Source organism: Anopheles nili, chromosome 3 (genome assembly GCF_943737925.1).
Source record: "Anopheles nili chromosome 3, idAnoNiliSN_F5_01, whole genome shotgun sequence".
Taxonomy (NCBI): domain Eukaryota; kingdom Metazoa; phylum Arthropoda; class Insecta; order Diptera; family Culicidae; genus Anopheles; species Anopheles nili.
The window spans coordinates 13703702-13717489 of record NC_071292.1 but is presented as its reverse complement, the minus strand read 5'-3'; the positions used below and the strand labels follow the sequence as shown (position 1 = coordinate 13717489).

At 47.3% G+C, this 13788-nt stretch overlaps 1 protein-coding gene across 1 annotated transcript; it reads right to left on the bottom strand.

Annotated features, from left to right (window-relative positions):
• Positions 1 to 612: 612 nt before the first annotated feature.
• On the bottom strand, positions 613 to 13397 carry LOC128722815 (opioid-binding protein/cell adhesion molecule homolog). The gene is made up of 7 exons (XM_053816497.1): positions 13319 to 13397; positions 3954 to 4051; positions 3523 to 3730; positions 1475 to 1633; positions 1269 to 1397; positions 891 to 1187; positions 613 to 818 (listed from the first exon to the last, which is right to left on the bottom strand). Exons 1-7 carry the CDS (start codon positions 13395 to 13397, stop codon positions 613 to 615), a joined length of 1176 nt encoding a protein of 391 aa, XP_053672472.1.
• Between the last annotated feature and the right edge of the window lie 391 nt (positions 13398 to 13788).

The following is a 13788-nucleotide window of genomic DNA, read 5'->3' as shown; positions in this document are numbered from 1 at the left end:
ATGAAATGTTTCATGATAAAAAGGATATATAGCATAAAGGATTATAGCATGAAAGATTTTCCGTGAAGCACAGTTTATTGTTTATACCAAGTCTGTACTACTATAAATGCTTGTATGAATCGACTTGTATTCAAATGGTGAACTTTATTATAGTAGCAGTAGTAAATGGCATGAATGAATTTCCACAGTATAACAGTTTTGCTTTGGAAAATGTCCTTGTTTCAGACACACCGTGAAATATTTCAACGAAGAAATTTTCTAACTAAATTGAACCATGAAAAATAACAGTGTGCAAGTTTGGTAGTACGAAGAGCAAAATTTACCTATAATTTTTTACTCGTAATCTCCATGTTTCTTTCTTCATGATTTTGTCAAATTTTACAGCATGAAAGAAAAGTCCTTTACATTTCAGTTCGTTAAATGGACGATAGATTTTACTGCGTTTAATGCGGCTCGCACAACAGGAGAACAATTTACATTTGCTGGGAGGTTACACTGTTTGTTTGATTTGTATTCGTCGTTCTTAACATCTGGCTAACGTAGTAATACCGCTATATGCACATGTAATTCGTATAACATTTGTCGGGCACGCTGCCTTAGCCTGCCTCCTTATCATAACGCCACGCTTGCGAGCATCGCCACGGCCAGCGTGAACCAACCGGAAGAACCAACCCTCGGTGTCCCGCTCGATGACGCAGCCGAAGCCGAAGTCAACATGACGTCATTCATCTTGTTATCGGTGTAGTTCTTGTACAGCGTCGTCGCCCCGAGAAAGTTCGTTTGCTGAGTGAACTGCGTTTCCACCTGTTTCATTTTAGCTATGGCAAAAGCAAAGGGGACAATTAAGGTTAACCCAACCTCCAAAGAGAGGCATCCTTAACCTCACTTACAGGTTTTCCGGTAGATTTTCATCGAGCCCTCGGTGGTGCCGAGGGAATTTTTGGCCACACACTTGTACACACCGAAGTCGGCCGGTTTCTCCACGCGTACGACCAGCTTCATCGCCAGCTTGTGCACGTGATCCTCGAACGTGGCATCGTACGTGCCACCCGGCAGGATCACCTCATCCCGCTGCTTCATCCAGTAGTTGATCGAAACCGGCTGGGACTCGCTGAAGCACTCGAGCGCAACTCGACCACCCAAGTCCGCGTAATACTGGCGTGTCGGTAGGTGAACAATCGGTTGGACTGAAATGACACACAAACACACGAAATGAAAGGCGGCCATTAGGTGTTAGATCGCTATCGAGCACTGGAATGAGCACGCACAGTTGACTGTTACGATGATTCGCTTGCTGACCGTCGGTGGTACGCCGTTCGATGCGATGCAGTGATACGAACCGGCGTTGTGCCGCTGAACGTTGTGGATGTGCAGCATCGCCCCATCGTGGCTCGTTACTAATGCCGGTGGGTGATGATGAAGTAATTATTAGCGGTTAGCTCGGGAGGAGGGCTGGTGAATGCATAATACATACTTCCGGAGTCCTCGACGGATGTGAGCGATTTGTCGCCTTCCCGCTTCCAGGTGACCGTCGGCTCGGGAACGCCCGTTGCGGCGCAGGTTAGCGTCACGTTGTTACCCTCCTGGACCACCATGTCTTGGCTGGTTGGGTAGTCGAGGATGTCGGGTGGGACTAGGGGGAACGTGTGGTGCGGGTTGTAAAGAATTAGTCGATCGATTTTGGGCATCTTTGGTCGTCCGTTCGAGGAGGTTTTTAGCCTTAATTTTCCCTTCTCTTCGCTGGGATAAGTCAAACGAGTTTGTGTGCTCGAGTCACTTGTTATTCCCCTAAACGCCGGTCGCCAGCACCAATTACCATAAGAAACCTGAAATGCTGTCTCATTGGCATATGAAAAGCGAACCCTCACTCTCTCTCTCTCGAACCTCTCGCACGTTTGGTGCAGCGAAAGGACTTTTCCAAATCTTTAATCTCGTGTTTGCGTGTTTGCAGATAGGATAATAATTTATCGCAAACGGCCTAGCAGGGGGTGGGTGCACCCAAGCAGAGGTCCTTCGTGTTTGGGATGCGAGGGTGTCGCTTACTTACGCGCGACCTTACGATCCACCCCACACAGCAATGGGCAGCGGCTCGTTAAGCCAACACTCCGTTCGCCGTTGAAGGGTGAGGTCGTAAAAATCTCCATAAAACTTTTCCCAAAAAAAACCTCCCACTCCTTTTGGTGGTGGTCGAGAAAAAGGAGTCCTTTCGAGTGGCAGGACCTCAACAACCACCCACAGCAGGTATTTAAACTTTCATCACAACCATTTACGTTTCCGTGCGCCTTGAGGGTCTTCCAGCACCCGATGCGGGAAGGTACGATGAAGGTGAAAGTATTTGCACGCAATTTCGTCACTTTTACTGTGGTGTCAATGATAGCTCGGCGACTTTACGGGGTGGAGGACTCGATGGTGGCATCGAGCACGTGAACCAGGGCCACGCTATAAGTGGAAGCCCTTTTCGCCTGGTGGGACAGGAATTTCTACGCATTGTCTCTACGGCGTGCCCAACCTCGAGGCCCGTTACCACCCCGGGCAATGGTTAACAATGCTGCAGCACTATTTCACCCGGTAGCTCCCCGCACGAGGCAGCACTATAAGTAAATAAACGATTAATTGTGCGTCACCGAGGGCACCGAGCCGGCGCCGAGGGAATGCGTTTGAAGCCCGATGCCCAATGCCACATGGAACGTGATTTTCATCGCCCGATCGCGGGTGGTGGGGTCGTGTGGTGAAATAGCGGAAAGCAGGAGTGGGGGGAGGGGGGGGGCATAAAAGGGGCAACGTTACGACGGCAGGCTCGCATGAAAGTTGAACTTCAAAGGACCTCCTGCACGGCGTAGTGCGCCTTGGCGGTTTTCGTGCCGAGCGGCAATCGAAAAGCGGCTGAAGTCGAAACGCGCTGCGGAACACCGGTGCGCTGGCTTTGGGAACCGGTCACGTTTTAAAGAAGCAGACAGCCGGCAATCAGGTAAGCAATTGGACCCGCAGGTGGTGCGTTTGGTGGGAGAGCGAAGGGAGAAGCGAGAAAACAAACGCGTGGAAGAGCCTGCAATAGCGGTACGGTTGATTTAGTGAGAAAATTAACGTTGATTGAGTTTCTGCTTCTCTCGTGGCTGGAGTGTGGTGGATTGATCATCATATCCAGCTCACTCATTTAATAATTGAAAGTTGCAAACATTAATAATCATTACTGTGGGGTTTACTATATGCGGGTTCAGCGATCAGAAAGATCATACGGCTTCTTTCAAAACGAGTTTGAAATGGCAGTGCCTACTAAGATTTTAGACGTTTCGTCAGTAAATGCGCAGCTGTTTACGTGGTTTTCTTCATTTCTTGTAAGGATGCTTTGCGAATAGGCGCATGTGTTAATATGAATCTATCATTTTCGCTAACAAGACATGATTTTGAATCTTCCTGTGGTTAATGTAGGGGTTTCGTACAACAATGTGTGTCCAAAGACCCAATATAATATTGAAATTAATTTCGTTTTTAATACACATGTCCATCGGCAAACCAGCTTACCAACAACGTCCAAGTAACCCATCTGGCTCTTCATCGGGTCCGTGTTGATCTGGCACATGTACCAACCCTTGTCCGACTCCCGGATGTCCTTGATCCTCAGCTGCCAGATACGCTGCTCGGTGTGCGTAATCGCAATCCGTTCGCTCTTCGTTATCACGAGCGTTTCGATCGTCAGAATCGTCTGCGTATCGACCCGAAGCCAGGCGACCTAAAAAACCACACAGAAAAACACGGTAATATCGAATCAAACGAGCAAGCGAACGTGTATGGTTGCCCCATTATGACCGATGACCGTGAACAATTCGCTTCACTTTTTCCCTATCGGTGCTAATTATCCACCCCAAAGCCGAACGCCAGCACCGGAAATGGCACACAATCGGAATAAGGGCAGGCGGAAACGGAAACCACCGGAAACGCGGCCACCCAATTACCTTGTATTTGTACAAATCGTGCACCGTGCACGTCATCACTCCTTCGCGGCCCACGGGCACGGTTACGTTCGCTATCGGGGCGCTGAATTTCGGATCGACTGCAGTGCATCCACACATCCGGTCGGGCGATCACAGAGGGTTGGGATCGGCATGAGAGAGAAATAGAAGAGAGAGAAAGAGAGAGAGAGAGAGAGAGAGAGAGAGAGAGAGAGAGAATAATAAATAAACGAAAATAACATCTACTGGTGAGTGGAAAGTTGGCGGTCAATTAAGTTATTCTCAAGTCGTAAGCGATGCCGGAGATGGGAAAGGTGGCTGTTATTGCTTCACAACCGCATAAATCTTCCACCCCAGTAAAGACGCCCGGCAGGAAGTTGGATTGGCGAATGGATTGGCATTGGGGGAGGTTAAGCGCCACGGAGAACCCACCCCCCGCGACATGATTATGTGACTGTTTACTTAAACCTCCATTACGGGCGCCGTGGTGCAAGGTGGTCGATTGTTGCGAGTTGTTGTAAGGAGCGAAACTTTCTACAACCCTGGAAGAAGGGGTAGCTTAAAAGGCGAAAGGGATGGAGTGATCGCATGTGACGACCCGGGAAACTACCGGCTAGTTTGGTTGCAAATGGTGCATTTATCATAAGGCTAGTATTAGTGGCGTTTAACTCGTGCACTCGGTAAGCCGCAAAAGTGCACACGGCGCGGGCATACATGCACTCCGGGTTGGGTGAAGTTTGCAGCTCCCGAATCGTCCTCGTTGCTACTCTACCCTCCCCCGAAGCCTTCGTTTGGCTAGGCACGAGGCAGTGCAAAGTTTCAGTGGCGCTTTTAGCAATCGTCCTGCAGAGCCAGCGAGCCGAGAACTAGGGTATGGACAAAGTTGAGTGGCAAAACTTTTGCAGCTTCACGTGTTGCGGTGCAGGGAAGCGATGGCGGATCGGTTCGGTTTTGTGGTATTGATTTATAATTGCTGACGCGCTTCATCTGGAGACCAGGTTGGTGAGAGACCGCTGACGGTTTGGTTGGGCTAATTTGCTCATTTGTAGCGGATCGTTTTTACTCAGCCACTGATTGCGAAACTATTCGGCCACGGGTAGCATCGCAACGGAAGAGTCCTTCTGGAAGATAATGGGCGATGGTTAGGTGGAATGTATTGAATTTGATTGAATCCAATTGTGGCATAACTGGGGAACATATTTATGAAAGTTAATTAATCGAACAGGTACGGAACTGTGCGCTATGAGGTCCTTGAAATCGGAAGAAAATGCACGTTACGTTCCAAATGAACTTTCATAAAATTAATTCAATATTTTCATAGACAGTGTTCGATGTGCTTTTCTGGATAACGGAATAATACTATCATCCTCTGAAGAATACTTGCGATGTATTATGGCATTGTTCTTATCGTACCCCCCAATGCAATTTTTCTAGAACTATATAATAAACCCACGGCACAATCCCTTCTCATTCCTTCGAAAATTATATTCAACAAAAATAATCTCTTTTTTCAAGACCCCTACTACGATACCGCTCAATCCGCCTTAGAGAAATGCCTCACTCAAAACCATCGCCTTTTCATGATTTCTCCCATTCCATTGCAGCCCCTTTTTTCAACAAACTCCCCGTCTGGGATTACGGACAATGCTGCAATTGTCACCTCATCATCGATCCCTCGATCACAATTTGAAGAAAGAAAAAAAAACGCAACCGTGACCGTACGCTGCAGATAAGAAACTTTGCAGACTGTAAACGCCGAAGGTCACCGATGGGTGGGTGGAATTTTCTTTTCTTACGCGTATCGCAAGTCAGACAAAACCCGTGCAAAATCACACCCTTTACGCACTGCCCCGAGGGTCGGGCGTTGTCTTTTGTTTGGAAATTTTTACTTCTTTCCCTGTGGGTAGCACTCGCCTATCTGCGTTCCGTCTGATCGTTCTATTGTTCTTGCACTGGAGTGCTATTTTCACACCGCGAGGGCCGTCGCAGAAGCAAAACGATGTTCTGATAAACGGGCAGCAGGGTGCTTTTGTCCTTTTTCCTCGTCACGATCTCACGCTGCGCCGTTTGGGGATCTTGCGAGAACCTGACGTTTATCCAAACTACTCCCCTGAAAAACAAAAAGGGCCTGATTAGACTTTAAATGCCCGTTGGAGAGAAGGAAAAGCTCCCAAACGCACTGACATTTGTGTCAACTCCTTAAGCATAGCCTACTTCGCTAGCACTAGCGCCTGACATCCGACCTACCGTTGAGAATTTATCGTCACCGTACGCGTTGGACGCGCCTTTGGTGCGTCACGAAAGTGAGAAATTTATTGACCACATTTCCCATAACGGTGGCTAATAATCTCCCGTTCGAGCGGATGACGAAGGTTTGTTTTTCACCCTCGCGAACTATTCCACTTGGTTCTTAATCGGGAAAGGGGCGCCCGCACATGAGAGCGACAAACATTAGCCACTGCCGGACGGGCAGAATGGGTGAAATTAGAATAATAAATTAGTAATGACATAATTTGTATTTGATTTCGCTTTTATTTGTCACCTCGCGCCACGTCGTGTCGGGGACATGGATCCCATCCGTGGTGCCGTTTTTCGTGCCATTCGCAAGGCACAAAAACATCGAGGACTAATGCACGAAAAAACCAACAGGAGACAGACCCAAGAATGAGTGGTGAACGCGAGTGAAATTATACTGTCCCTGGGTGGTGGGTTGCCGGAAAAAAAGGGGCGAAAAGCTACCGTTCGGTTAACGGCTTAACGTTCGCGCTGGTGTAAATATTTTTATTGCATGCCAGGGGCAGATTTAACACTCATTTTCTTTTCGGCAGCACTCTGCGAGACCCACCTTGGGGGAAAAGGAGTACAAGAAGGAGTGGGTTCACTTTTTGCCCACTTTATGCCATGGCGCGGGTTTTCGTGTGTATGTTTTACTTCGTAGCCCCGCTAATCGTCAAACACGAAAAATAATAGCGAAACAAGGGATGAGAAAATTACTCATTTCCTAGCCGTAAGTTTTACTGACTCCGGTTGCCGTTCAGCAGAATTTTATTCATTTGTTTATTTGCGCACCCGGCCCGAGGGGGGGTCTTTCACTATCGCGCTCGAGCACTTGGCCTGACAAATTGCTCACCGGGCGGGAAAATTGGCTGTCCTGTGGCCGGTGAGGGTCGACGCGCGCTTCCGCTCGGGGCTTTTCGCCTTGTTTTGTCAGCAGTTTAATGTGCTTCCGCATATATTCGCACTGTGCTGGTTGTGACCGAAAAATCGCTGAAAAAAACCAAAACATTCTGAACAAGCAGGGCGCTAATGAGAGAGCCCACACGTGAAGGGGCAAATGGTACGTCGAAGAAGACAGCAAGAGTCTCTCTTTTTTTCTGGTTAAACACTGGATCACTTTCCAGGAATGCTGACGCACTTGGCACTTGCCCAACGGAGGCAGCTTCCTTTATTTTTGTTTTGAATTCACCTTCGTTTGACTTCATCTAAAGTTCGCGGCTGAAAGCAGCTAAAAGTTCAAAGTTTGTGCAAAGTTTTGCCTGCGCGAGAGTGAAACTAACGGGCACATTTTCCGTGCCACGTCCGTGTACATTTTCTTCATGGAACGTTTAGGTGGTGTTTACGTCACATTAGACCCCATCGGCAACTTCCTAACGGGGATCGGAAAAGTGGAAAAACCCAGCTGGACACATTGCGGTGTGAGAAAGCTAACCCTTGTGATGCACGGAGATGGAAAGGGATCATTTAATGCCGATCATTTCTTGGTGGATTGGAAGTAGTTGTAGATATAAATTTGTTTAACCCTTGTTTCCATTACAATCGATCTAAGAAACATCTGTTTTTGATGTTCTAATTTCGATGATCAAAAATTCCCTACTGACTTTCAAGGGTTAACCAAACTCACCCGCAAAGGAGTGTTTCGACTTCACATCCTATCATCATCGTCATCGACGTCGTTATTATGTAAACACGGGCACACTGACGTGCCTCGACCAACACCAACCCACCAGGAGTAGCCAGCGTCTTGTCTTACTTAAGTCTCCTTCGTTAACGGCAGCAGTTCCGGTTCGGGTTCGAGGCCAGGAGCGGAACTTCCGATCGTACTTAACCGAGACACGAACCCTTGCATTCGCCACCAAGTGGGGCCTTTTTTCGTGCCCTTTTCTCGAGGGGAAAGCCTCGAGTGCAAAATCCCGTAAGTGGCCGCCTATTGACGTTTTCACCGCCCGTTGCATGCAACCAGGTGTCGTTGTTTGTAAGGTTCCAAAGAGGGCCCAGGCGTTCAACGTCAGACCAGCACGGTGAAACGGACCGTTGAAAAATCAATTGCAAATTCCCATAATCACGTCTAATTTAGAAATAATAATACCTTCCCGCCGTTAATCATTGCGCCTAGACGGCGGTCACTTTTTGACCGAGACCAGCACCCTCACGGTGGTCACTTCGATCCGGATCATTCAAGGGGTTCCGAACGTCTCAACGAACGAGCAGGCCAGTGCCAAAATGGTCACCGTACCAGCGGGTCCGTCACTTCCGTGTCGGCACATCCGGACACCGGGACGCTTTCCATCGATGTGGCGTGCAAGCGCAAACCCTGTGTGTGTGTATTTGGGGGCCGTTTTCAGAAGGATCGAATGTTGTTTTTGTGTTATTCTATGCTTTTACCGATCCGGCTGTTTATTTGAGTAGCCGCAAGAAGGACTACGGAATGATTGAATTGCAAATTTCGCTTTTCGGAAGAGTGTGTTTGCTTTTCAGCGATGAAAATTTAATAGATGTTCGAACAGGTTTTAAGTTTATTTAGGAAAAAACATGCATTAAAGCATATATGTCTAGATTAAAAGCCAGATTTAAAAACACAAACGAACCAAAAGTTCCCCGTTGAAGCGCAAATGTTCTTGGTGTATCCTAATCCACCATGTACAATATTGTTGGTTCTTGAGGCCTCACGGTGCCTTGCAATGAAATTGAAAACCCAAAGCACCGAGCCTCGTCTTATCATATCTTGAGAAATGGCAATAAATCAATCCCAGCGAAAGGACCATCCAAGAAAACCGCGAACAATCCTTTCCCTCTCAAACGCTTCGGGCGGCGTGTGTCGATACATCCAATCAAATTTGCCTGTCTCGTTCCATCCCATTCTCACTCACTGTAGCTCTCTCTCACTCACTCTCAATGTACCGTTGGGGTTGCTTCCTGTATCGCGCGTTATGCGGTCGTTTCGATCTAGTAGTCAAGCACCATCATGCAGTTGCTGTGGTGATGGATCCGCTTCTTGTTTGACATATTGAAATTTTGCCGCTGCCCCAGATGCATTACCGATGAAGGGAACTGCAGGGTTATTATTATTCATACGTACCCTCACGTGATTGTTTGCCGCCAATAAAAGGAGGCAGAAAATTATCTTCCATCGTTCTCGGGTTTGCTCATCATCCCACTGAGCGTCTTGGGCGCGTGCGAAGCGTCTGCAATGGCTGCTCGCCTTGTTCGACACCAAAGAGCAACCTCGAGAACTAGCCTTTCGCGTTGCGGATTATCAGTCCCGGCTGGGTTGGTTAGAGCTCCCCACACGACAGGATACCTCGTCCTTTGCACGATCGCACGGCCGAAAGGATTACGAGAAAACCACGCGAAGGGTGGCCGGAAGAAAATTGAGCTATAAACTGCTTCCGGATTATTAGCGTTAATTGAAGTTGTAAATTCTCGTTCTTGTTTTTGTTTTTGTTTTATTATTCTATACTCGCTCGTGTTGGGCCAGCCTTTTTATGCTTTATGCTCTGACGTCCCCCCTATTGGCGTATTGCGGCAGCCGAAAGGGGTGGCGCTCGAAATCGAAACGAATACATCAGTTTCGGCTGGCACCATCCCCGGCACCGAAAGGAGGCTCATATTCGGTCCGAAGAAAAACTCGGCCGTCACCATGCGAACCCAGCAGCGGGCGCCACCGGAGCGTGGACCAATTACAGTTAATCGCTAAATCGATACCCGGGACCGGAATGTGAGCACTGCCCACCCTTCGCTGGAGGCCGGTTCTTGAAGTTGCTTCCGCTGCGAGCACTGGCGGGGTGTTTGGTGATTTTCTAATTAAATGGTTTATTGACTCCACCGAGCGGCTTTTAATTGAGTTAAAAATCGACTGTTTGCTCACTTTGATCTAATCACGTCGCCAGCACCAAGCGTTCCCGAAAGGGGTTCGCCAGCTCTCAAGCGAAACCGACGGAACGTGAAACCAGATGGAAAATGCCAAGTGATAACATTTACCCCGTAGGAATGGGCACGTAATGGGCCGCACGAGTGGCGATGGAAAATAAAAGTCCATTTCAAATGGTAAACTGACCTTTTTTGTGGAAGGCAGTAGTGCCACCCAAAAGCCCATAATGGAGCACCGACGTGCGGGTTTTTATTTTAGCACAGAAAAAAGCCAAGCTCAACAAATGCCTTACACTAAAACATAACCTTCAAAAAATTCCTCCCGATGAAGGCAGCCCGATTGTACGCCACCGTTGACTGGCCGTTGATTTAGTGACTTAATTGTGAGTCATCCGCACCTTCCGCGATCGTCGTGGCACCGGTGGCATTAGCGTGAATGTGGCTCTCCACCCACGGCTCTAAGATGCCATTAAAATGGATATCATTGTCTCACCGGCTTTTTAAATCCGTCCCTCAGCCCTGTGTCGCTTTCGGGACACCTTCGAGGCTAGCGCGGCTGATGATGGTGGCGCTTAACATGACATGAATTTCCATTTTTTCCCTGCTCCGGGTGGTTGGTTTTCTTTAATTGCTGGTGTTTAAATGCTGTCGGTTGGATTTGAGTCGTTTGGGTTTTTGTTTTGCTCCTTTCTTTTCCGTAGCATTTTATGCTTCGCGTTGGAAGGCTAAAAGCCGCTGCTGAAGCGCGTTAAAGGCGGCCAGATATCTTACATTACGCTGTCAACCGTCGAGTTTGTTGGTGTGGTTCGGCTTGCTTTATATCCTTCGGTGACAGGTCAAACATCCGCTAGCATTATGATAATCAGAAGAATTTAAAAGGTTTTTAACGATGCCGCGGATTTTTCGGAGACATGTTCGCGCGAGGTCAGCGATACGCAATCTATCGCATCGGGTGGATGAGGCTTGAAGTCGTTGTGGAATGTAGCACAGACAAAATAAGGCTGGAAATGTCTTCAAACTTTAGTTCTGTGAAGCTTGCCAACACAGCTTATTCCGACGAGCACGCACGCACACTTTTTGTATTCCATGGCATAGAGGTTCTCCCAAAATTATGTGTTTATTTAGCGTTACGCAAACATGAAACGTTCGAAACAATAGAAAATCAAGAAAGCGACTCTTCCTTTTTTAACCCGTTTCTGAGCCACTCTCCACGAACGCACCCTTTTTGTCAGCCTGCAAGGCAAACAGCTTCCCCAAAAAGGTACACCGACTCTCAAGGGGAAAATCCTCAAGAACCTCTCGTTGCGCCGAATTTCGTCACGGATGGGAGCAAAAATCACGATGTCACGCATGTTTACACGCTCGATTTAGTGGTTGAGCAAATAATCGAACACGCTGTTTTGGGGGAAAAACCTCAAAACCCTCACCGGTATTGTAGCTCTCGTCACGCTAGAGCCCGATAAGAGCAAGCTCAGGGAAGTCGAAAGGCTTTCCGTCGCTTCAACGCCACCTCGAGCCGCTTCAGTGCGTATCCTTGTGGTGGGTTTGAACGCTTCCCCATTGCGATAAGTTCCCAGGCAGCAATCCAGCAAGCAGATGCTGTGCAGGATTTATCCATCGATGGCGTTGGTGTTGCACTTCCCGACCGTGACCGCACGCTCTGCCACCCCGATTGGCCCCACAGTTTTAATTAAACACGGCGGATAAAACTAATTATATAATTACACACATCTAATTCCACAGAAAGCTTTTCCCCGGGGGCCGTGTGCTGCCGGTGGGGGCTTTGGACGACACGACGCCATCGGCTGCTGCCTTTTGTTAAAGCCGCCTCCCTCGGGTGGTTTCGGTGGTTTCGGTGCATCCTGCGGGTGCATTTGGGTTACCGTCAAGCAGGCAGGCGTATCGTTCGGTGGATCTGGACTGACTCGAGCTTCGAGCTTGCGAGATGGTGGCTACAGGTGGCTCTCGAGATAACTTTTGTCGGCGCTTCGGGACTGTGGAATTCCAGCCGTTTAATGGAATCTCTCGCACAAAGTGGCACTCGGTGGCTTTGAGGGGGCGATAGTTGGGCAGAGAATCACATGGAAGAGTCGCCCGCAGCGCCACGAGTCGAGATGTTTAACACGCGTAATGTTGTGGCTTTTGCTTGATTCAATAACAAGTACATGCGAATCGTAGGACGGGCCTCCGACCTCTTTTGAATGGAAAACCCCTTCCGGCGCTCGTGTGGGAGGTGTGCTGCGTCGTTATCTTGTTACAAAAGGTTTCACCGTTACATGGTACATCGTGGTGGGGTGAAATAAAGTGAAACATACACGATGCGGAGGCGACCGAGCGGTCGGAGGACGGACGATGCGTGTAGGATATTAAGCAGATTGCTTTCGGAAGAGCATATTAAATTATCTGCTATTCCGGAAGATGATAATAGTTGAGCAGGTCTGGGAAGCGTAAAAACGTGCACTGAAACTGTCCCGTAGAGGTCGATATTTAATGGACTTGATTAGGGCATATTGGATGTTAATGGAAATGTCGTTATATAAAAGATATTACATGATAGATTCCTCAAAAAAGATTGTAAGGCAGTTTAATTCAGCGTATGAACGAAATAATAAACCAGTTATGATTAAAAGAAAAGATGTAGTGGTAAGATCATCTTATCGATTATCTGACCTTATTTAAAAAAAAAGATATGGTTTAATTTTGATCTGAATTCAACATTTATTTTACTTGTATCATGATTAGTTAAATGAGTTACCGCTTGAAAATCACCGCTAGCAATTGGAAATTTAATGTTATTCAAAGGAAATCCATGGTACGAAATCAGTTTTAACTATATAATGTGTCAATCTACCAGTAAAATGTTACATAAAACGATGTTTTGTTAATTAAAAACATAGCTACTACACTTTTGAATTATTTTAATTATAAGACATTTAGCAGCCAAAATCAATTATTTTCGAGGCTTAAATAACAAATTAATTGCCATTAAAAGATGTCTTTTATTCGTACACGTTTGGATTTTCTCTTTTGGTTTATGTTTATTAGGATAAAGCTTACTTAACTAATTACTAAACTATTTGAAAAAAATAACTTTCCAACACTACTTCTTTTTAAACATATCGTTTCATGTTTTGAATTGTAAGTAAAGCAATGGAAAGATCTACGCAAAGCATAACCAACAGACACTATTGAATCTGTTTCGCATTATCACTTGTACTCACTTCCGGAAACATCCAGCAGCGCATAGCTGCTCGTGGTTCCAAGCAGGATCAATAAGAACGCCTTGCACCATAAATCCATGCCTGCGCCACAACCCACCAATAAACGGCCGTCTCTCATATCACCGTTACAATCTGGAAGATATCTGGTTTCACGCTATAAGTTCACACTATAAGTCTCCACGCGTCATCGCACCGAGAGAAGAGTTTTTTGGCTAATTGAAATCAATCCCAAACATCGGTTAAATGTTCCGAATTTGCAGCGCAGAACTGGGCCCCCAAAAAACCGATCCTGTTTCACGCACTGCGCACGTTTAATCCGCCACAGCCCGCATCAAACCGAGTAGCGATTGCAAATGGTTCTACGCGAACCACGCCATCAAGGACGAACCGCGAGACCAAACCGAACGGTTGCGAGCGTAAACATAAACTGCTTAAGAAGCCACCGACCGTCCCGGTCTCGGTCCGCCGTG